Source organism: Alligator mississippiensis, chromosome 11 (assembly GCF_030867095.1).
Source record: "Alligator mississippiensis isolate rAllMis1 chromosome 11, rAllMis1, whole genome shotgun sequence".
NCBI classification, from domain to species: Eukaryota; Metazoa; Chordata; order Crocodylia; family Alligatoridae; genus Alligator; species Alligator mississippiensis.
In genome coordinates, this window is record NC_081834.1 from 30413111 (window position 1) to 30436962 (window position 23852).

Consider the following 23852-nt stretch of genomic DNA (forward strand, 5'->3'; position numbering starts at 1 on the left):
GCAGCTAGTGAGTGGAAGCTTTTTTTTTTGTTTTGTTTTTATTTTATTTGGGGGGGGGGGGAGCTGGGGCTGGGCAAGGCAGCCATGGTGGGGTGAGGTAGGGTTTGTGGTAGAGCCCCCCCATGCAGCATGGGGCAGTGGGGGGCAGCAGGGATCACCCTCCCCTGCTTGGCAGAAGCCCGAGGTTTTTTTGTTTTGTTTTTTTTAAAGAGCCAGGACCTGAAGCCAAGTGGGGCAGCCATGGTCCCCTCCCCCCACTCCCAGCCCCAGCCCTCCCTACTTACTGGCACAGAGTCTGGGTCCAGCTCCCTGCGGCAGCAAGCGGGGACTACCCAAATCTCCAAAGCTCTCAGAATCTTTTCCAAATCCATTTGGACCTTTTTATTGGTTTCCCAATTTGATTCGGATTCAGAGATTCAGCCACCGAATTGGGCTAAACCTCCTCCGAATCGAATCAGACCCGAAGCTTTGTATAGCCCTACTAGCTATGCATTTCAGTCCTAGCATGCCTCCAGTTGGAGTCCTCTGGCCATGAAAGCCCAATAGCACACACCAGTTAGACCATAACGTCATCCCTTCAACAGTGTCAATACAGGATACTGCTTTGTGAAGTTAAAAAAAAGTCACTTACTTTAAAAGTTTAACGTGCCACTCATACAGGCTGTCATTTACAAGTTCCACTGAATAAATCCCTGTGGAAACATCAGAGAAGTAACATTTTCTTTCAGCAATTGACTGAATGGTTTTTATTTATTTTTTAAACATTAGAATCTTCTCTCTAAGTGCCTTTAGCACAGTCTATAAATAAAAGCAGTGGTTAATCCGCTATATGCATGGATAAGGTACTGGTATCAAGCTGTACACTTTCAGGAGAAGTGCAAGGAGGTTATTAGTTTAACTCTTAATAGCATCAATGGAAATACCATTTGAATCCAGGGTGTCCTATGGTCCCATTAATAGTAGACTTCTGCCACTTCAATTCAAGAAGAGCAGTAAGCAGTCAGCAGCTGCACCAAGATAAGCAGCTCAGCAGTGAGACTGCCTTGAGGCTTTCCTGGGAGCTAGTGACTTTGGGTGTCTGATTTGTGCTTGAGTTTGCCTATTGCCTGGTGTGTGGTTTTTCTGCGGTATGGCTTTTTTTTTTTTCCTTCCCCCACCCCCTCTTTCTTCCCCACCTCTAGAGTGACTGATTGACAGGACTTGGTCTGTCTGGGCCTGCTTTATCTAATTAAGGGGTGGAATGAGGCTAGGTAGTCCCCAGCAGAGAGAGGGGGAGAGACAGAGAAACAAATAGATCCAGGGGGCAGGAGCCTGTGTGGGTGTGCACAAGGCACCAGGTGTCAGTGTTTTGTGTGTGGGTTTTTGTTCAGTGGTTTTTATTTTGTTCGTTTTCAGCTTAGGTGTCCTCCAGGGAGGAAAGGAAGCACAAATGGAGGCTGGGTCAGCAGTTGTGATCTACATGGGATGTGCCATGTTTGTGCCCCTCCCAGAGGGTCAGGACCACTTCATCTGCACCAAGTCTAAGTTGATGTGTGCCCTGGAGGAAAAGATTCAAAAGGTTTGAAGCATGGGTATCTATATTATATTACATCAAGAAAAAGGAAGATTATTTAGACAGGAGTTATGAGAGGTTGATATTGGAGAGGCTAAAGGGAAATGAAGAGACATGGCATCTTATGACTACTTGAAGCAGCCCCCCCCCCAGAATTGAAGTGTGGACTTAAGTCAGCAACTGCTTTCAAGCACTCTGTGGTAGAACAGCTGAGGAAGTCAGACCAGAGGACATCAGCAGGCATGATGCAGAGCAATGCTTCTCAACCTTTTTTGTACCAGGACCCACCTGTAAACATCAATGGTCAGTCCCGACCCAGTAAATACTTTAAGTAGAAAACACGCAAGTATTTTGGCCCCAAAATACTTATTACACACTACAAATTAAAGTAGTTCTATAGTCTTCATTTTAAAAGAAGAATCAACACTAACAGAAAAATATTAACAGCAATATCAACATGTGGCCCTCCAAGTGACATTCATCACTGTGCAATTCGCACAATGCAAATTGCTGGTGCCCCTCACTCCTGACCCACAGCTCCCTGGCCCCTCAGGCCATGCTGATGCTCCTCACTCCCAACCTGCAGCCCCCTGCCTCCCTAGTGCTGCTGTAGTAGGGCCCCCAACTGCCTCTGTCCCACCTGGGCCAGAGTGTGGTGGCTGCAGCCTGTTAACATAGGTAGAGCCCCACCTTATTTGATGTCCATTACCGTTAGTAACAGTACATTTACATACAGATTGACTACAAATGCACACTAGTCTGAATACAGAATGTCATAATTCAAAGGCAAGGAGTCAATGCTGCTAGAAAGATAAAGAACCTGGGGTAGAATTATAAATAATAAGAAAGATCATCTTCACTATTAGGTGTGGATAGACCAGGGGTGGGTAAAATATGACCTGTGGGCTGTATTCAGCCCATCAAGGGATTTTATCCAGTTCACAGTGGGTCCTTGACCCTGCCTGGCCCAGGCCGGACATGGCTGGTCCTGACACCCCCAAGTGCAAGCCTGGGTTGGGGTGGCATGGCAGCCAGACCCCACTTCCCAGCAGCCTGGGCTCCTTCCAGCTGATGCTGCTGGTGTCTCCACTGCTGCTGGACCCAGCCCCACTGTCTGGGCCTGTCCACCCCATGCCCATTGCTGGGGTGCCAGACGAAGTGGGTGGGAAGGGTCTCCATGGATACCAGCCATGACCTCTGTGGGCAGGTCACACTTGACTGGGTGGATAGGATGGGGCCTCTGGCAGCGGGGGAGCAGCCTCCAAGAGCAGGGCAGATGGGCGGGGGCCAGGATTGTGGGGTAGTGACAGCGTGGGGCCAGGGCCGAGGCCAAACCATGATCCACTCCCTGCATGTCCTTGCCATTCCATCTTCCTGGCCAGGTGTGCCCTGCCTGGAGGGTCCTGGCTGGTCTCCAGAGACCCCGCCCACTCCATCCAGTGTCCCCAGCAGTGGGTGCAAAGTGGATAGGCCTGGGCCAGATTGTATCAATTGCCAACTCCCAACGTCTGCACTGTGCCAGCACTCCTGCTCCCCTCCTTCCAACAGCCTACCCCAGGATAGATGATCCAAGAGCAACCCAAAAAGCAGGGTGGGGAGGTTGGAGTGGAAAGAAAATAAAATCAAAAGGATGACAGGCTACCAGGAGGCCTGTGAAGAAAGTATATTTGGGACCAATCCTTTTATATTTTAGATGATGCTGAATTAGGGGTGGGGGTGTAGCTCTCTATGTTAAGGAAAACTACACGTCCCTGCAAGCTGATATTGACGACCACGGTGGACGACTGGAGACCCTCTGGGTTAAAATCCATGGGGAACACGGCACAGGAGACACAATGGTGGGAGTCTGCTACAGACCTCCCACCCAAAGTCAAGAGCTTGACCAGGAGTTCACCCGGGAACTGGCTGAGGCCGCATGCTCCAGGACCATGGTTGTCATGGGTGACTTCAACTACCCAGACATCTCATGGGAGGATCACTCAGCAAAATCAGGCTGGTTGCAAAGCTTCCTATCGTGCGTGGATGACCTCTACCTGACTCAAGAAGCCTATGGGCCAACGAGAGGTAAAGCGCTGCTCAACCTGGTACTGGCAACTGGGGATGACCTAATCGGCAACCTGGTGATCGATGGGAAGCTGGGTGACAGCGACCATGAGCTGATCACCTTCACTATCCGCTGTAAAGCTGGCAAGTCAGTCAGCAATACAGAAGTCCTTGACTTCAGGAAAGCCGACTTTGACAAGCTCAGGAGATTTGTAAGTGAGGCCCTAAGGAACCATGACCCCAGGGGGAGGGGAGTTCAGGAAGAGTGGTTGCTCCTCAAGGGAGCGATCCTTGATGCACAAGCTAATTCTATTCCATCTCAGAGGAAAGGCAGCAAGATGGCAAGCAGCCCCCCTGGTTCTCCAGGGATCTAGCAGAGCACCTGAGGCTAAAAAGAAAGGCCTACAAAGGATGAAGGATGGGATTCACCTCCAAGGAGGAATATTCTGCACTGGTCCGGTCCTGCAGGGAGCAAACCAGGAAAGCCAAGGCTGCAACTGAACTCCAACTAGCTTCGAGCATCAAGGATAATAAAAAGTCCTTTTTCAGATATGTGGGGAACCAGAGGAAAAGCAAGGGCAACACTGGACCCCTGCTGAACCAGATGGGACAACTGATGCCCAGGAAAAAGCCAACCTATTAAATGGGTACTTTGCATCGGTCTTTCATCAGTCCCATAGGACGCCCATGCCCACTACGGGACAGGGAGGTCCGGGTGAGGGACATCCCCTGCCCTCCATCAATGCTGATCTCGTGAGGGAACACCTTGAGAGGCTGGATACCTTCAAGTCAGCGGGCCTCGACAATCTACACCCAAGGTACTCAAGGGGCTGGCTAGCATCATAGCCCATATATTTCAAAAAAGCCTTCTCTCTGGTAATGATCACCTCTTAGCAAAACTGGCCAACTGTGGCCTTGGGTCCACCATGATCCGCTGGCTGGGAAATTGGCTTCGTGGTCAGACCCAGAGGGTGGTAATTGACAGAAGCCAATCGTCATGGTGCCCTGTGACCAGTGGGGTCCCCCAAGGCTCTGTCCTTGGACCCATACTGTTCAACATCTTCATTAATGATGTGGACACTGGAGTCAGAAGCGGACTGGCCAAGTTCGCCGATGACACCAAACTTTGGGGCAAAGCATCCACATCTGAAGACAGGAGGGTGATCTAGGCTGACCTGGACAGGCTCAGCAAATGGGCGGGTGAGAACCTGATGGTGTTCAACGCCGATAAATGCAAGGTTCTCCACCTTGGGAAGAAAAACCTGCAGCATCCTTATAGGCTTGGCAGTGCAATGCTGGTTAGTACTACGGAAGAAAGAGACTTGGGGGTCATCATTGACCACAAGATGAACATGAGCCTTCAATGCTATGCTGCAGCTAGTAAAGCAACCAAAACACTGGCTTGCATCCATAGATGCTTCTCAAGCAAATCCCGGGACGTCATTCTCCCCTTGTACTCAGCCTTGGTAAGGCCACAGCTGGAGTACTGCGTCCAGTTTTGGGCCCCACAATTCAAAAAGGATGTGGAGAAGCTTGTGTGTGGCTCTCCTCTGCACTCTCATGATCAGAGGTCAGGAAAACAGACCTTACAATGACAGGCTGAGAGCTATGGGACTCTTTAGCCTGGAAAAGCGCAGGCTCAGGGGTGATCTGATGGCCACCTATAAGTTTACCAGGGGTGACCACCAGTATCTGGGGGAACGTTTGTTCACCACAGCACCCCAAGGGATGACAAGGTTGAACGGTTATAAACTACTGCAAGACCATTTCAGGCTGGACATAAGGAAGAACTTCTTTACTGTCCGAGCCCCCAAGGTCTGGAATAGCCTGCCATTGGAGGTGGTTCAAGCACCTACATTGAACACCTTCAAGAGAAAATTGGATGCTTATCTTGCTGGGATCCTATGACCCCAGCTGATTTCCTGCCCTTCAGGCTGCGGACTGGACTCTATGATCTTTCGGGGTCCTTTCCAACCCTAATGTCTATGAAATCTAGTTACATAGATCTTAATTTCCAGTTTGCCAGATGCCTTTGATATCAAAGCTTCAACTCTTCAAGCTTTTATTGTATAAAATAATGTAGAAGGAATACACAAATAATTTTTAGTTATAGAAGTCAAGGCTATCAAGAGGATATAATCTGTATACCTTTAAAAAAAATCAAGTCACACATGCAGACATATTTTGAAAGTTAGCTGCATCAAGATCCTGATGATTTTCACACCCCCACTCCACCCTCCTCCTTAAAGGAGTTTGTAAACAATTCTTTTAAAAACACTCAAGGATGCAATTTTACTGATGCTAATTAGTATGAGGTATTATTCTAAGATCCATTATGTTGCATTTGCAATGATCAGAATTAGTGCAGATATGAAGTACAGGTGTCCCCTGCCAACCACAGTTTCGCCAACCATGGTTTTGAGTAGCCATGCTTAATCTTTTTTTGGCTACCACAGTATACAGTTTTGAGTAACCATGGTTTTCCATGGCCATGCACCAGCCTGCCACCTGCCATTTTTCCCATAAGCCTTTTGTCTTGCCAACCACAGGAACTTTCAGGAACCTAACCCCTGTGGCTGGTGAAGGAAACCTGTATGCAAGCCCAAAAACATTCAGAAATTTTACTGCATTATTTGTAATAGGATAGAGCAGATGTGTCATGATAGCAAAGACACATAATATACAAGCAGAAGTAGCAGCAATGATCATAATTTCATGTGTGCCCCCTTACCACCTGGACAATCAGGCAGGTAAGGAGAAACATATCTACAGGGCTCTCAAGCCTCACTTAAAAAAATAAATAAAATCAGGAAGTACAGCAAGTATACCACACTTCTACTGGAGAAGACAATAAAAAGTTACAGGGGTTTTTCCCAAATTACCTAGATGAACAGATTTTTTCTGAATCACCCTTGAGAAAAATGGAAGTCTTTAAGTATCATTTCAATTTGTGCTGCTCTGATATAACAAAAAAGTTGTTGGCATTTGAAAACTTCATTCAGGTTTTCAACATATTAATCATGGGCACAATTTCCCTATAGGATAGGATATTTTCTTCCACTCACATCCAAAATTAATGATTTGGAGACAGAATGGAGAAGCCTCTTAACAGTATATTTTCTTAGCATAAGAATAACTGAAGTACCACAAAACTCGTTATAACAGACTGCAAAACAATCAGGAATGACTTGGAGAGTGAATCCCAAACTTCAAGATTCCACAAGAGACCTTTCATTGACTCTGGTCTGATTACTAAAATGATAAGTCTATCATTTGTTTTTAAAGATTCAAGTTGCTAAGATGTTTCAAAATTCTAGAAAGATGACCAAGCCCTCATGGCCTATTGCCATCTAACAGGCAAGTGACCAGAATTCACCAAATGGACCCTTGGCTTGCAAAGACAATACATTTCACTAGCAACTTCCCCGGCTGTCTAAGGAACAGCCTTTTTTTGATTCTTGGAACCCTCTACAGGCTAGTCTGCAAGTTGTAACATGGGGCCTCAACTATGTGTACACAGCTTTAGTGGGGAAAATGTAGGCTCCCTCAGACAGATAAGGGTACAATGGTACCACCACCAAAAAAAATTATTATTACCAGAAAATATTTCAGCACTGTTTGAACTTCAGAGGTAAAGAAAGTTCCTCTTCCTTTACCGTTTTAAAGCCATGTGTCCTCAGAGTGAAGAATAATTCATAATTGCTCTTTTTTGCTGGTTAACAAATTCTTAGGGATATCTTTAGAATCACCTCTAATGCATCTCCATTTAGCCAGATATGCTGGGAAAAGGGACAGTCAACATGAACTTCTCAACTAATATAAGATGTACACATTTTGATTTCTGGCACAGGCTTTTTAAAAGTAAGTTGTCCTGATTAAAAAACAAAATAAAACCAAAAAAACCCCACACCACTACTCCTTCCTCATTTTATACCAGTTTTTCTCTCTCCTATACTATTTCATAAGGTTTCTCTCTGAAAGAGACAATGGCAGATGTGAGCAAGTAAGAACAAATATACAGAGGCTTGTCAAATGAACAAGATAAACCAAGGAGATGAACACAAAAAAACTGACTACTCTCAAGTTTGGAGTCTGAAGCAACTCCAAACACAAATACACTTCTTATATTTTTTCCCCACTATATAATTGTAATACACATCATTTAAAGCAAAAGGGAACTAATTTGATGGTATCCTTTTAAGGATTTATTCACACTCTCTTTCTAACTTTTATTTTCTCATAGAACAGCTGTCTCTAGGCATTTCATTCACTGTGGCTGTTTTTAGAAATGGAAACACTAGCTGTGCAATAAATGTACCAACCTAACACCTACCAATTATCTGCTTCTCATCTCTTCAAGATCACAGTCAGAAGCCCTTGGTGAAGATTTGTGCAGGATTAGAGGCTTAGTAAGATATTCCATATGGACCAACCAAAACCTTCATTTTATATTTAGAGAGTGGATGCCTCCATAGTTCTGTGAGCCTAGGCTTTCAAATTTGTCAAAAGAAATGAGGCATTTTACCTAGTTTACTAGAGAATGATTGAATTACTGGGATATTTGTCATGCAAGAGCTCAAAATGAAGAATGCTCATTTTTATTAGGGTAGCTCTTCACATAAGTGAAAGCAGATGGGTAGGTGTCTGTTGTCAAAAAATAATATTGAACCAGTGAATAACTAGATGACATCTGGGCTAAGGACAGAAGCTATACATATACCAGTTTAAGTAATCAGAAACTAGTTTTAACCTGCAACAGAACAGAAGTTCAGTGCACATAAACTGGTTTCAAAATGGCCAGCACTGGTTTAAGATAAACCTGGTTCAATGTAGTATCAGACTTAACTGATTTGGGTCAAACTGGTTTATGGAACTTCTATCACAGACCCCTTCCTGGTCTAAGTTAAATTGGTGTCCCCCAGCATCCTCTGCAGCCCTAGGCTGTGCTCTCTGCTACAACAGAGCTGCCCCAGCTGCCAGCAGGGACTTTTCTATCTCTAGCAGCCAAAAACAGGGTGGATTTCCTCACCTCACCCCCTTCTCAGCCAGGGAATAGACCCAACTCCCAGCTGGGGCAGGGGAGTAAAGCGCTGACTGCCAGCTTACCCCCTCCGCTGGGCAGGGGGTAGGCATTCCCCCCCACCTACTCCCACCTCAACTGGCCCACAGGCAGGGAAGGGGGCATGGCTGGGAATCACCCCATCTCCCAGCTCAGGTGAGAGGAGTAAAACCCCCACTGTGGGGAAGAAAGCCCCGGAGCCTATGGAAGGGCTGGCACTCAGGCAGCAGAGGCCCCTGATGCACTCCCCGGTAGGCCAGCCACCCCGAGAACATCAGGGTCAGGGCAGCAGGGGCAGGGCTCCCCCCCGGCCTGCTGCACGACAGTCTGGAGTGGTGGAGCTGCAGCCGGCGATGCAAGCTCTAACCTTACTCCCATGTTAGTGGCACTCCCATCCTGTACCACACCCTGGTGGGCCGGGAGCTGCTGGGGCTGTGCGAGGCAGAGCCAATGGGAAGCAGGTGCTAGCTCCTGCCATGTGGGTGGGAATTAGCTGGCAGGCAGATTGGGGGGGAGGGGGAATGGCCCCCACTGTGGGCTTTCCACCCCATGCCAGGCACAGGCTGGCTGGAAATCTAAAGCCAGGCAGGGGCGTCATTTTCCTCCCCACTCCCTCTTCAGCCAGCCTGCCAGCTGAACATGGGTCTTGGGCCTTGGCTGGGTGATCACTCCAGCTCCTGGCTCAGGCAGGGGAGCAAAGCCCCTACCACATGCTTCTCTGCCGCTAGAAGCCGGCTGATCACCTGGCCATGCCCCCAGTTTGGCCATCAGACCAGCTGAGGATGAAGTGTGGGAGGGGAAAATAACCTCCACTGAGGGCTCCCCCACCCCTGCACCTGGCACAGGCCAGTCGGGGGTCTAGAGCTGGGTGGAGGGCCATTCCACCCCATTCCCTCCTCAGCCAGCCGTTGGCCAAGGAGGGGGGCATCATGGGTGACTGGTGCCACCTTAATCAGGGGATGCACGTGCCCCAATCCCTGGCCAACGCTCGCAGGGGGGGCACCGGCTCTCCTGCCTGCCCCCCCTGCCCATTGCTTAAGCAGAGAGTGCGGCCTGTCAGGCGCTGACGCACCCATGCTCTCGGGGGGAGCCCATGCACCCCTTGTGTCGCCACTGGGGGGCATGGCCAGGTGAGTGGCCCAACTCCTGGCTCTGAGTTTGGGGTGTGGGGGAAGAACTGCCCTGCTGGGGGTTTCCCCCTCCCCCAACACCAGGGAGACCCCAGCTGGAGGTCCAGTGCCAGGCAGAGGGGAGGGTTTTCCCTCACACCCCCTCCTCAGCTGGCCCCCCAGAGTGAGGAGGCGGTGTGGCTAAGGGGTCTGGCTCCGGGCACAGGGAGAGAGGGGAAGATGTGCCTTGCCAGGGGCTTCCCCCCTCTCCACTTTGTGGGGGAGACCCTGGCTGGGGTCCAAGGGGGGGGGCGGTCCCTCAAGGCCTGCTCCTCAGCTGGCCGGGACCGAGGGGGGGGGCATGGCTAGGGGAACCAGCTCTGGGCACAGGGAGAGAGGGAGAAACACCCCACTGGGGGTTTCCCTCCTACCCTTTCCCCAGTACTGGGGAGCCCCTGCTGAGCTCTGGTGGGGAAGTTACCCCCACACCTTCTCAGCTGACTGGACACTAGCTGGGGAAAATCACTGTTCCCTGGCTCTCTGTACTGGCCGACAGGCTGTGGGCAAGTTCTAGCACCCCTGGCGCCTGGTATGGCCCAATGCAGGGATCTGTCTGCCTTTCACTATTAAAAAGCAAACATCAGTTCACTTTCTGTAAACTGCTTAGCTTGAACCAATAAGAAGTCTTCAAAGATTGAATCAGTTTAGGCTTGGGCTTTCTAACCGTCTGTCCTTAGCCCTGAAGACCTTCCATTCCAAGATATTTTATTCATTCAGAAATGGTCAAGGGAACTTTCAAAGTTACTCTGTTTGCTCACATAATAAATGTAGATGGAAAAGAAAATTAACATTATTTAAAAAAAAAAAATCTGTACTGCTATGGGACAAGTAGTCATGGTTCCAGTGATGAACCAATGCTTTAAAGAAAAAACTCTCATATGTAAAGACTTTGTGGACATTCTACACAACCCAATGCTTCATTATCTATAGAGAAAGTCTCAGATTTCATTTTAGTTTCTCTGGTACAAACCAATACTGTTTAAAATTATCTGCCAAGATTATCAGGAATTTTTCCAAGTTTCTTGAAAAACTGTTTGGTGTGTTAATACTTGCTGATGCAGCTTCCTTGAAATGGAATTTTTATAAGTAATGAATAATTGATTTGGATGCAATATCAATGCACCAAAGAACCCGTTGCAACTAGTGCTATATAAAAGAACAAAAGTTTTTAAAAAACAGACCATAACAAATAGAAATATGAGGGATTAGTTTGTATTTGTGACTTATTTTAGTTTCAGGAATTGCAGAATTTAACAGAAAGGGAATAACGGATTGTGAAACTCTTTAAAAACAGTAACATCATAAGGCACTGGAGCTTTTTCAGCGTTATAGCTTCTTTAACCTCTGTCAGTTATGGAGGTTTTCAAACAGCTTTTGTTAGCTGAGGAATTTGGCCTCTCTATTTATCCTTATATAATAATTTCAAGTTCAGAACTTTACAGTATAGAATTATACATGTCTGTGATTAAGTCCTTAATGATTGTGGGAAAGAAAAAAAAGAAGTAAAGTGTTAAACTAGCAAGACAGTTCCTTGCTCCCTCCACTTTTTTTTTTCCAAATAGAAAAAAAACCTGCAGAACATAGTTCAAACTATGTTGTGTGATGACATGAGATTCTAGATCTTGTTTAGCTTCCTACAGTTTCTAAAATTCCTAAATACAAGGAGTACACTGTCCACTCAAAAATATATAGTTTGTTCTTGATGCTGATAGAGGATATTTTACTTGTTAAACAATAGCTTTACTATTCAGTTATCCAAGAAAAGTTTTGTAGTTTCGTCTGAATCTACAGTCAAAATAATGTATTATGGAGCCCTTAATTTGAGACTAAATTAGTAGCTTAAAAAAGAAAAAAAAAAGGGATGATCATGAAGTTCCCAACTGTAGTCCTTTAAAAGCAAGGATGGCCACCAACCTGTGGTACATGTACTGCAAGTAGCATGGGCAGTCTGTGTGTGGCATGCAGCAGATCAGGGAGTGGACAGGCAGCAAAGATATTAAGGCAAAGAGAAAGAAGAGCAGCAAATCAGAGAGGGGAAGGAGACTGGAGTGGCATTCAAGAAGGGTGCAGGGCTAATCTATGGCATGCTTGCCAAATACACTGGCCTGCACTACTTTAAAAATTTGTTGTCGAGAGATAAAGTTAGACTTATTTGGAGGATTGGAAAATTGAAATCCTTTCCTGCTTAGAGTACACACCTCCCAACACTACGTATTTCAAGAGTTCTGTACTATTACTGTTGCTTTTCTGATTTTGAAATAGGCAGGGCGTGGTCTTATTTATAAAGAAAAATGGCAGCCCCAGCATAAGTTTGAAGAAAAAAAAAAAATCCTGCTACTTTTAGAAAGCTATCCTTAAAGGCTTTTGCTTGTCACTTGGAAAATAGTTATTTATTGATATGATGAAGGATCCCAGTGGTTTCCTCTAGTGTTTATTCTGGTTGAGGAGAAAGCATGCAACTTTTCACTTACATGCAAGACACCTAAAGCATATACTCATTTTTCTAAAAAGGACCTGAAATCTTTATATAAACAGTAACGTACACTTTGTGACCCGAGGCAGATGACCTAATTCTAGATTCTTTACAGATGCACCATGCTATTCTCTACTGGATTGAAAGGGGATTGGGAACAACACACATACAACTCAAGTGAGCAACTGATGGCAGCACTAGATATATGACATATTGGCTGATCTGATCTTGGTTTCAAGCCAGACTAACACTATTAATGCTATAAAAATCTAGGAGCTATTTGTTTCAAATTCAAATAAATATTCAGAATCAGAACAAAATACCACTCATGGTCTTACTTGCTCAGTTTTTATTCTTCTTTCACTATAAAATGAAATACTATAGCCAGATATTAACGAGTAAATACTGCTCTAACTTTTATCCGAGCCTAATTGGCATAAAAGGAACTTTTCCATCCAGGAGATCTTATACCACCTTCAGCTCTCCTGTGAAATATGAATTTTTGTTTCCACCTAGGAGAAATTTTACCATCTTTGCATTCTCCTATGCCTGAAGAAGGGGAAGTGTCTGAAAGCTTGCAAATAAATAATTTTTTTGCAAATATCTAGTTGGTCTAATAAAAGATATTACTTCTACCCCGAGTTCTGATTCCTTTTGCCTGTAGACCAATATGGCTACAACCCGTATCCCTGAAACAGGGAAAGATTGAGATTCAGGCACACTGGAATGTGAGAAACTAGAACAGTGGCTAAAAATGGCACTAAAAAGATGCAGGGAAGTGTTTTCACAGAGAAGTTTCTTTATACAGGCATAAACAGCAGCGTTCATTCATTTTAATTTGTTTCTTAAATGAACAGGACAGACGTCTTCCTGTCAGCAAATCCATGTCATAATCAGATATTTCCCACTCCTACCACAGACTGCTTTTTATTATTATTATTATTATTTGAGGGGAGGGGAGGTTGTGTAGGCTCATATTCTGCCATTGGGCTGACAATATGAACACAACCCAACTTCAGAAGTTACAAAAGCTGAAGAATTTCTACTCACTAAACATCCAGGCAATGCAACACACTCTTTACAGCTGCATTTCAAGAACAATCTATAGTGTGAAGTGTTCACACAGAGTCCAGGTGAGTTACCAGTGTAATCTGCAGTAAATGACTGGCAAAAGCAGGGCCAAAACCAATTCTTGCTGAAGGCTTTTAATTGTTGAATACAAGCCAGAGTATTTTAATATTGCTTCAAAATAGTAACATGCAATACCAGGGGATCAGGGTGGCATCACAAACCTACCCAATTTACTTGAATACAAGACAACCCTGAATTTAGGATGACTCCCACAATAATTAGATTCTATATATGGAAAATTTATAAAATGTTATAATTTCCCAGGTACAGAATCTAAGAATTGGAAGGTTGTTTTGAATCCTCCCCCCAACCCACTGCAGCACAGGTGGGGAGAGAATAAAACTAAATCGGTGGCTGGGGTTAGGGGGAAAATCAGGTGCCCCCACTAACCTTCTGTACCACCCACTTCTTCCCCCTGTAGTCTTTTTGTACCCTGCTACCTGCACCCTGCTCCAGCTCCCCACAGCCTCTGCCCCTTTCCCCCCTGCTCCCCAGTCTCTGCCCCTCCATCCCCTCCCTACTGTCAGACACTGCTCAGGCTGCTCCATCTCTGAGCACAGCAGTAGAAGCTTATCCTTTGCCTGGCCATGCAAGTGTCGGCACTGCTGACTGGCCAGACAGGGGATGGAGTTTCTATGCCCAGGATATGCTCCATGCCCAGGAGAGATGCCAGCCCAAGCTGGAGCTCAGCTGCTCCTGAAAGTAAGGGGGAGGGAAGGGGTAGGTGGGAGGTAGAAGCCACAGAAGGGAAGTGGAAGGTGCGGAGCAGGTGACTACTGTGTCTGACTGGCCCTGACCCAGGCCCAGGGCCAGAATCAGAGCTGCAGCAGCAGCCGCCTGCTGCCCCCTCCACTTTCATTGAGATTAAGACTAGGGCTCCCACCCCCACCCTTCCAATGCTGATGGGGGGGTCATTTTATAAATACAGTATACATGTGGAATAACAGGGCTGTATTTTCAGTAGCATAAATTTTAGTCAGGCAAAGAAGCCCTTTCAGAAGCAGTGTGGGGAAGAAGGGTGGGGAAGTCATCAAGCCAGGATAAGAATGTTTTACAGATGGAATACTTATTGGAAATTATTTCATGATGTGCACATTTTAAATATTAGCTTCAGTTTTTGAAGTTAAAGTATAAAACAGAGGGATTAACAAATGTTTACTACTACTACTCATGAAAACAACAAGATATCTGCATTAAAATGTAAAAGCACTTTACCTGTTTTATAACTCTGTGATCTGTATATATCCCTGAGCTCTTTCATAAGTCGATCTGAAGCCTGAACTGACCCAGAGACTGCACCCTGAAATAAAAATGGCAACACTGAACACCAGGAACTTTGCTTGCATTATTAATGGTTGGAAAAAAAAAAAATCTATACAGCTACAGAATTTATGCAACTGTATTAAAAAGGTACCACACGATGATAGGTAGGGGTACACTGGACGTAAAAAAATAAAAGCTTATCACAAAGGTTGAGACAATTGAGTATCCATAAAGTCAGAAAACCCAGAAGAGTTGAGTTTTTCACAACAACAGCTTGGCAACAATACCCAGATCCTATAAATTATGGAATCATTAAAATGCAAACATTTAACAAGGCAAACAGTACGAACATCCAGCAGAGCTTTTGGAAGTACAAAATTCCTTTGTAGGAGTAGATTTAGAAAAAAATTAAGTTCCTCAAATAGAGTGCAGGTGGAAGAGCTGCAAATCTGTGGAATTTTGGACCTGTACAGAGTCAACGGGCACATTTTAGAAACCAACACATTCTAGTGCAGAGGTTTTCAACCTTTATTCATTTGTGGACCTTAAAAAGTTTCAAATAAAAGTACAGTCCTCTTTGATTTTTAAGTGTGGGTATTCACATACTTTTGATTGGTCATAGTCATCTTTTGTAGACCCCTTAGATATGATTTGTGGACCCCCATGAGGTCTGCGGACCACAGGTTGAAAACCACTGCTCTAGTGGTTCCAAACAAGACTGTGAGCTTTAAACAGTCGTATCTTTAAAGCTACTTAGTAGGGGGGCTTTCTTTTTAAAAAAAGAAACCACGCATTTCTTGTTGTAAAGTAGCTATACATCTATATACAGTTACTTGGCTATGCAAACAATCATTTTGATCACTACGCACAGGGAAAAAAAAAGAAGTTTCCCTTCTCCCCATTCAAGCGCTTGTAACTTAACTGAAATAATCTTCTTAAAATATATTGCTTTAGAAAGGGTGTTTTAAGCCAAGACAACACTATAGTAATTAAGAAAAGGAATTTTAAAAGGTTTGTAAACAACCGAGAAGACAAAACTTTTCAGAAGCTAGAATAAGCCTTAACTATAGGGATCAATGGGTAGCTTTAATAAACTAATGAAGTAACAAAAAGGTTATACAGCCATTTACCCAGAACCTTTTACACTTGCCGATATAATTAAAGGGCGGGGGGGGGGGGGGGAGGAAAAGGAGGAAGGGAGTAGAGATTTTTAAATCACCCCTTCTAAAGAATGCTGTGAACAAACACTAGTTCATGTTCACACCTATTACAGAATTGGGTTCATTTACTTTTTGAGATCACTCTCCAGTCAAATTATGTGCCAGATTAAACTATGGAGAAAAATGGAGAAGAGATAGAAAGTAGGAGACTTTCAAAACTCCATTAAGCGGAGAGACAGAGGTGGTTATTTCAGTCTTGCAGTACCTACATTAGAACTACCCTGGTTTTCACGGTGCAAGAGGATGTAATTGATGAAACCAGTCAAAACCAAAGCATCCATTTTGTCTGTCTTTGGTTCAAGCCCACAGACTCTTCAATCGCTCTCTCCCCAAATAAGATAAAGTGTAAACACAGGTCTTACATGTCAGGATAGGGCAAATGTGGAAATCAAAATTAAGAGCTTAAGCTTCTAGGAGTAAAATTCTATTCCATCTTCAGGAGTATTTTTGCTTTCATTTTGGTGCAAGCCACAAAATCGGAGAAACTCTTTCAACAGAAACACTAGTTTTAGGGTGAAGTGGGGACAATTAAGGAAGCGCTGCAAATCCCTTGAGGTGGTAAAATGTCAAGAAACTTGGTACATGTAGCGAATGCATGTCAAATTTGCCTTTTAACTACTAACGATAACATTCAGAAATTAAATTGCAGTTCTCTCCTCTCTTCTACACAGAAGGGATATTAAAATAAATCTAACTACCAAAAATTTTAAAAGAATTCAGTTTATTTTTGCTGTAACATTTTCTAATAGTTAAAATTCCTACACGTGGATCACAGCAGAACACCATCTCTTTGAACTGTCCTACAACTATGTTTTCATGTCTACCATTTAATTCATTATGTTGAGTGTACAAGAAATATAGGCTTATGGTATACCTTTTCCTCCCTTAATTTTATAGTCAGGTGTAAAGAGTGCCTGAGGTTATCAATCCATTTTTTTCAGTTGCCTTGATATTAAAAAGGGCTCATTTGTATCTGAAATTATTAAATAACACCTAAATTACTCAATGTGTTGACTAGATAATGCTCAGACGCATCTTTCATTAGAACAATGAGTATTGGAATTAGAATACTCCAAGCTCCAATTCCAAGGGTGACATTTCCATAAGCTCAAGACATTCTCTTAACCACTCTGCCAGTTTCGTGATCTCTGAAGTTGGGATATTATTTCCATCTCTCAAAAAGGTGAGGTAAAGATTAATAAAAAATTGTAAACAAACATGGAGATAGAAAATGTTACATAAATATTGAGTTCCTCCTTTTTAGGTTTTTCTTTTAATTCTGGTCATCACAGACTTCAAGATAGCAAGGTTAAGTTTTAAATATTTATCACAGCCGCTTGCATGCATTCAAGCCTATTTACATTTTATATTCAAGCTTTTTGTGGAAGGGAACGGAAAGGAACTGGGGATGGGGGTAGAACCCCCAAGCCTCATGCCCCTTTAATTTAAAGCCTCCAAATAAAGTAAGGTTGTTGCCATGATGATCCAGGAAATAAGTGATAAGCAAAGATATTTGGCAATATTTTTTATTGGATCAACTGTATTAGTTGAGGAGATATACTAGACAAGGAAACTTTCAGATACAAAATCCCCTTCTTTGTCTAACATCTCCCCCAACTATACAGTTGGTCCAATAAAAGATAATCACACAAAAACCCTGCTTTCTAGCAAATAAAGTAAGGAAGCCATTACTTCTTTCCCTGCATCCTCTGGATCCTCTAAAAAAAACCCAGTTGTTTTTCTTGGTTTTTGCATGGCAGCCAGCATGTTAGAAGAAGTATATTTTATTAGACGCACAGAAAATCCTCACTGAAATGCCACATACAAAAGAATTAAGGCCCTACATAATGTTAATGAACTTATGTGGGCTTTAACAGGGGTGTTACTAGCAATTTCAGTGCCCTAGGAACAGACGCTCTTGTATGCTGAAAAACAGGAGTGCCGAGTGCTGCAGGATTCTGCTGGTACTCCCTCTAAATCAGCGCCTGGGGCTAGTTCCCTGTTCACCTCACCCCTAGGCACTCTACTGGGCCTTAGATACCCTGATCCACCAATAACTTGGAGGGAGTTTGCTGTTTTGGCTTCCTGAGAACACTATGAACAGCCAGCGAACAGGTCTTTTCTGTATACAGAAAATGAAAATAAGGTTTGGGCAGGAAACGGATTGAAAAACATTTACTATTCAAGTATTTGATGTGTCATTCTAGCGTGCCTGAAGCAAACAGAAATATGATATACTTACTTAGTGTTAAAGGAAGAAAGACTTTGCAGAACTGACTTAATTTACTCCCTTGCCCTGTTAATGAAAATAAGGATCAACAACAGTTGGGAGCCATGTTAAAAGACTGCATTTTCTTCTGCCTGGTACTCGCAGTGGTAAGCTATAGGCAGGGGCAAGATACTAAGGTAGTGATTTTCAACCAGGGTGCTGCAGGTATACAAACACTTGCACACCATTTGTAAGATAAACCCACAGATTTCCAAACAGGAATCCACAGTGTCAAAAATATTCTGACCTGCTGTGCTACAAATTCTTTGGAACAGAAGAATTGCTCTATAAATTTTCCACAGATATGTTTCTATTCCATTTTCAAGAACCAAGTGAAACCTAAAAGCTGGCATTTCCCAACAGCTACCCAAGGGGACTACTGTATTATGGGTCTAGAATATTCCTTTTGGGCTATTCAATTTGAAAATTGAAAATATGGTCCGCAATTACATACTTCATGGAGAATGTCTCCTTTATTTGATATGCAAAAAAGTGCACAAGATGAGAGGTCTCAATGGAGGCCATGGCTCATTTTGTAGTAGTCCTTGCCTTCTTAATGAAACAGCTGGGAAGATGGTAGAGCTACTGTGCTCTCACAATCATAGATTCCAAATAAAGGCTACACTGAAGAAAGTTCAGTTTGCCCTAGAGTAATATTTGGAATCCAAAACTAAGATTGGTTAGACAAAGGGAAAGTATCAACATAATACAGGAATTACCTGATCTCTCACCACATTCTGTGGAATTGTTACATCAACAAACTTCAAACTGGAAATATTTACATACAAGAACACTTATTTAGCTAAAAGTGCTCATGTACCCTACTGGGAAGCTGGAACCTACTTCTTCCAGTGTGATAATGCTCGCTTTTTCTATTCTCCAAGATTTTTTAATTCTCATTTGATATTTAAGTGGGAGCTATCAGAGGTTTAGAACAAGTCTGAAGAGATTACGTGGAGGCTATAAGTACGGACATATCACATGAGACAATAAGAGACCTATCATGACTGATGCTTTAGTTTGGGCATGTTAAAAGTTAACATTATCAAGAATAAAGTTTAAAGTGTTGCTTTAGTTTTGCAGGTACCAAAAAACCCCAGAAAAATCAAAAGAGTCCAAACCAAGCCACAACAGATTATTAAATTAGGCTTTTTTTTTTTTTTTTTTTTTTGTCTGCTAGGTCAAGACCACTGTACAAAGTGACACTGGGTTTGAGCTGCTGCTGTACCAGAACTCACAGGAGACAGTTTGAGGTTGGAATCCATGCTTCTGGCAAAATCAAATCAAAGTGCACTGTTCTTGCTGGACATGCATTCTAGTTAGCATTTTGCATCCTTCCTTACAGGCAAAAATTCTAATCCAGGGCCTTGCTCCTCAGACCAAGCATTTGGAGGAGCAGGGGTCAATCAGGAACACATTTTTACTGCAATCTGAAGTTGTATGGTAGAGTGAGTGGGTGCATCTACATGTTCAATTAATGCCATGCAATAAACTCTGGAGCTGTTTGAGCTGAAATCAACTGCTCTCGGGCACAGCATCTACATGTGTGCCTGGGACGGCAGCAGCTTGAGCTGGGGTGGAGCAGCCCTAGGCTGACAGCAGGTTTGAGGAGAGGGAGCGGATCAGCCCCAGGCTCCAGGTGGCGGCACTGGGGTTGGCTGGGGCATGAGGGTGCAGAACTTGCAGAGCTGTGTGGCTAGGCAGCAGCCAGCCCCCGCACTTTAGCACTCGTGCCCCAGCCAGCCCCGGTCACCATCTACATATGCGTTTAAGTGCAGTAAATGACTCCACCATAAAACAGTACTGTCAGAAATGGTACTAACTGACATCTGAGTTAATTCATTTACTGTGCCCTAATACCAGCGCATGTGTAGACTCTGACACTTTAATGAAGAGCTAATTAGTCAGCTCTGCAGTAAAGCACACAACTAGATGCACCCAGTGACCGTAAAATACTCTAGTTTGAATATTGGCTTTTGTTTACAGTTTATCAAATCAGAGATTGCCTACATCAGCTGCCACAACTTACAGATAGAGGGAGAATGCATTTTCGCCTTTTAGATTTTGGGTAACTGAGCTGAATGTCCAATGTTAACTTCTATTTAATTTTAGACAGAGTGAGCAAAAAAGGATCTGACTGCTGCATTAGTAGTCTCACTGTTTCAGTATCTGCTTAGGCAAGTAACAACTAGATGAGTCAGTACATAGATCCACAGAAATTAGCATAGACTAATGCCAAGGATTAAAAGGAGTATAGCGGTATATGACACCTTAAACATTTTATCATGTAAAATGCATATTAACACAAAAATGTGTACTAACTTTATAGCTGGTTGCTACTGAGCTTTAATGTGCACTTGTAGCAGGGCTCCCAGCCACAGTGGTGCACCATGCCCAATGAAACTCCACCTCAAGTCCTAGGGATTATGGTTGCTGCAGTCCCCAGGGTCTGAGAGTTTCATACACCCCTGAGCCCTGGGGAACATGGCAGCTGTGATCCCTAGGGTCCAGGGGTTTCCTCACACCCCTGAGCCCTAGGGATTGCTGCACCAGTGATCCCCTAGCCCTGGGGGTTTCCCACACCCCTGGGAGGTGGCGAGATCACTGCAGTGGGAATCCTCCAGCCTCAGGGTTGCATGGGGTGCCCCTGTAGCTGGGAGTCCCTCTACTGATGGAGGCGCCCAGCTGTGGGAGCTTGTTTATTGCTGGTGCAGGGGGAGCCCCCACTTTACTGGCAGTAAGGTGTGATGGGTTATGTGCAAATCCCACAATCATGCTTTCTGCCATGCCACACATGCAGGGCAGGAAGTGCGAATGTGGGATCACGTTAGATCCCATCACATCTTTACCTGCATATACAGAGGGGGCCTCCAGTTAAAACAGATCTAATTTCTTCTACACTTAAAGAAAAATTTGGGAATTTTTCTTTCTAGAATGGAAGACTCAAAACAGATGTGTCCTTATCCTGTTAAGGTATGCAACTTGCAAGTTGGCTACCTTCTTTTTACACAAGATTGTATTTTGTGAGAGAACAGCTGATTGAGAATATCCATTTCAATTCATGGGAGTCGAGAGCAGCTTGCTACTATACAGGATTAAGATCAAAGAGTATATATGTAACTAGCAAAACTGTGGATGCTCATATGCATTTATATGCTATGAGGACCATTGGCGGTGGAAGGGGGGTGGGGCTACCAGGGCTCAGACCCCCCAGATACAGGACAGCAGATATGGCCACAGGGCATCCTGGCTGCAGGCTCCAGGCTACTGCAGCAGCAGGGTAGGAGCACGTACACTCAGATACGCAGCCAGGATCACAGCCCCAGTATGTGGCTGCCCACCACAACAAGCAAGGTTTAATCTACTTTCTTTGTGAAGGGGATGGGGCTTGGGGGGTGGGGGCAAATTGAGACCCCCCCCCACAGTACAGGAGGAAGTGGGACAGGGGCGAATGGGGCCCTGGCCGGGTCAGGTAGTAGGAAAAATTGGAGCCTGGGCAGTGTATCTAGGGGCGCGGGGAGGGGGGTGCACCACAGGGGAGCCAACGTGGCAGGGCACGTGCCCCCCCAATCTGTGCATGAGGCAAGGGTGGGCTGCTCCAGCGGGCTGGGCTCTGCCTCTGCACCTAGCTGCTGGCCATCACCGCCACAGATTTGGGGGGGCATGTGTCCCCCAGGCCTCTGCCAAGGTGCGCAGTGCAACGGGAGCCTCCCATGGCCCTGGAGGAGCCCCTGGGCTCCAATTTCTCCACCACCTGGCCCACCCAGGGCCCCATTCCTCCCAGCCTCTACCCCTGCCTTGCTCCCTCACTGGGGCTCAATCTGCCTCCCCCTGGCCCTTTTTCCATTGTCCTGCCCCATCCTCCACAGACTTAACTGCTGGGGCGGGGGGTGGCATGCACACTCATGCTCAGCCCCCCTAAATAATGTTTCCTCCTTCCACTTATGATGAGGACATCAGTCAGAAAGCTCTTGCTAAAGTAGTCATAGAATCATAGGAAATTAGGGTCAAAAGGAAGTCATCTAGTCCAACTCCCTGCTCAAAGCAGGATCATCCCAGCCAAGGCCTTGTCTAGCTGGGTCTTAAAAAGCTCCAAAGAGGGAGATTCCACAACCTCTCTGGGTAACCTGTTCCAGTGCTTTACTACCCTCCTAGTAAAAATGGTTACTAAGAGAAACTAACTTCTAACCTAAACTTCCCTTGCTGCAACTTGAGACCATTGCTCCCTGTCTGTCATCTGCCACCTCTCCATTCTCTTTGGAGCTGCCCTTCAGGTAGTTGAAGGCTGCTATTAGATATCCCCTCAGTCTTCTCTTCTCCAGACTAAATAAGCCCAGTTCCCTCAGCCTCTCCTCATAAGTAGTGGTCATTGGAATTTGCACAGGAAGTTCACTGGGTGGTGGCTCCTTTAATCTTGCAGTTTCCCTCATTTGCCCCATCGCAGATTGGCAGAGGGGCCTCATTGGAGCCCCCACGTGCTGCTCATTCTTTATGACCAGGAGGTGAAAACCACAGTTTTAAATATGCTGCAGTTTTTGCCTCCTATCTGGTCAGCAACAAGTGGCAGGTCCACTGGAACCCCTCCACAAATCACCATAGGGAGCCAAAAACAGTGGCATATTTAAAACCATGGTTTTCACCTCCCCAGTGATCAGGACTTCCCCTGCCCAGCACTCCACATGTGGCCTCACCAGTGCTGAAGAGAGGGAAATAAATACCTTCCTCGATATACTAGCAATGCTCCTACTAATGCAGCCTAGTATGCCATTAGCCTTCTTTGCAACAAGGGCACCACTGTTGGTTCATATTCAGTTTACTGTTTACTGTAACCCCGCAGTGGCGATGTGTAGGGGGTGCATGTGCACCCCCTGAGTGCTAGTGCACCCCCTGACCAACTGTGCTCCCCACTTAGGCAATGGGCTGGGGGGCAGGCAGCAGCACTGGTGCCCCCCCTGTGAGTACTGGCCGGGGAGTGCGAGCGCCACTCACCAGTCGGTAAGTTTTGCCATGCCCCACCCCCCCTTGGTGAGATTGGCTGCGGTAGGAGAAGAAACACCTGACTAAGGTGGCATCAGTCACCCATGGTAGCCCCAGGTCCTTTTCTGCAGAGCTGCTGCCCATCTAGTTCAGTCCCCAGCCTGTACCAGTGCATGGGATCTGTTCTGTCCTAAATGCAGGACTTTGTGCTTGTACTTGTTGAACCTCATGAGATTTCTTTTGGTTCAATCCTCCAATTTTCTGGGTCATTCTGAATCCTAGCCCTACCTTACAGTGTATCTACTACTCCCTCCAGCTTGGTGTTGTCATGTGCAAGCTTGTTGAGGGTGCACTCCATCTCATCTTCCAGGGTGTTGATGAAGACATTGAACAAAACCAGCCCCAGGACTGACCCTTGGGCACTCCACTCAATATAGGCTTCCAACTAGATATCAAGCCGTTGACTACTACCCCCTGAGCCCGACCATCCAACCAGCTTTCTATCCACCTTACTGTCCATTCATTCAACCCATACTTCCTTAGCTTGCTTGTAAGAATGTTGAGAGAGATCATATCAAAAGTCTTGCTAAAGTAAAGGCACATCATGTCCACTGGTCTCCCCGTATCCACAGAGCCAGTCATCTCATCACAGACAGCAGTCAAGTTGGTCAGGCATGACTTGCCCTTGGTGAGTCC

At 45.1% G+C, this 23852-nt stretch overlaps 1 protein-coding gene across 2 annotated transcripts in view; it reads right to left on the minus strand.

Annotated features, from left to right (window-relative positions):
• The window catches only part of UBE2Q2 (ubiquitin conjugating enzyme E2 Q2), a 90092-nt gene that overhangs the window by 11567 nt on the left and 54673 nt on the right, over positions 1 to 23852 (minus strand). For both annotated transcript variants that reach the window (XM_059714761.1, XM_059714762.1), the window contains exons 6-7: positions 14643 to 14727; positions 632 to 692 (exon numbers count right to left, since the gene is read on the minus strand). In XM_059714761.1, coding sequence (XP_059570744.1) covers positions 632 to 692; positions 14643 to 14727 — 146 coding nt within the window. The remainder of the gene's footprint in view (positions 1 to 631; positions 693 to 14642; positions 14728 to 23852) is intronic.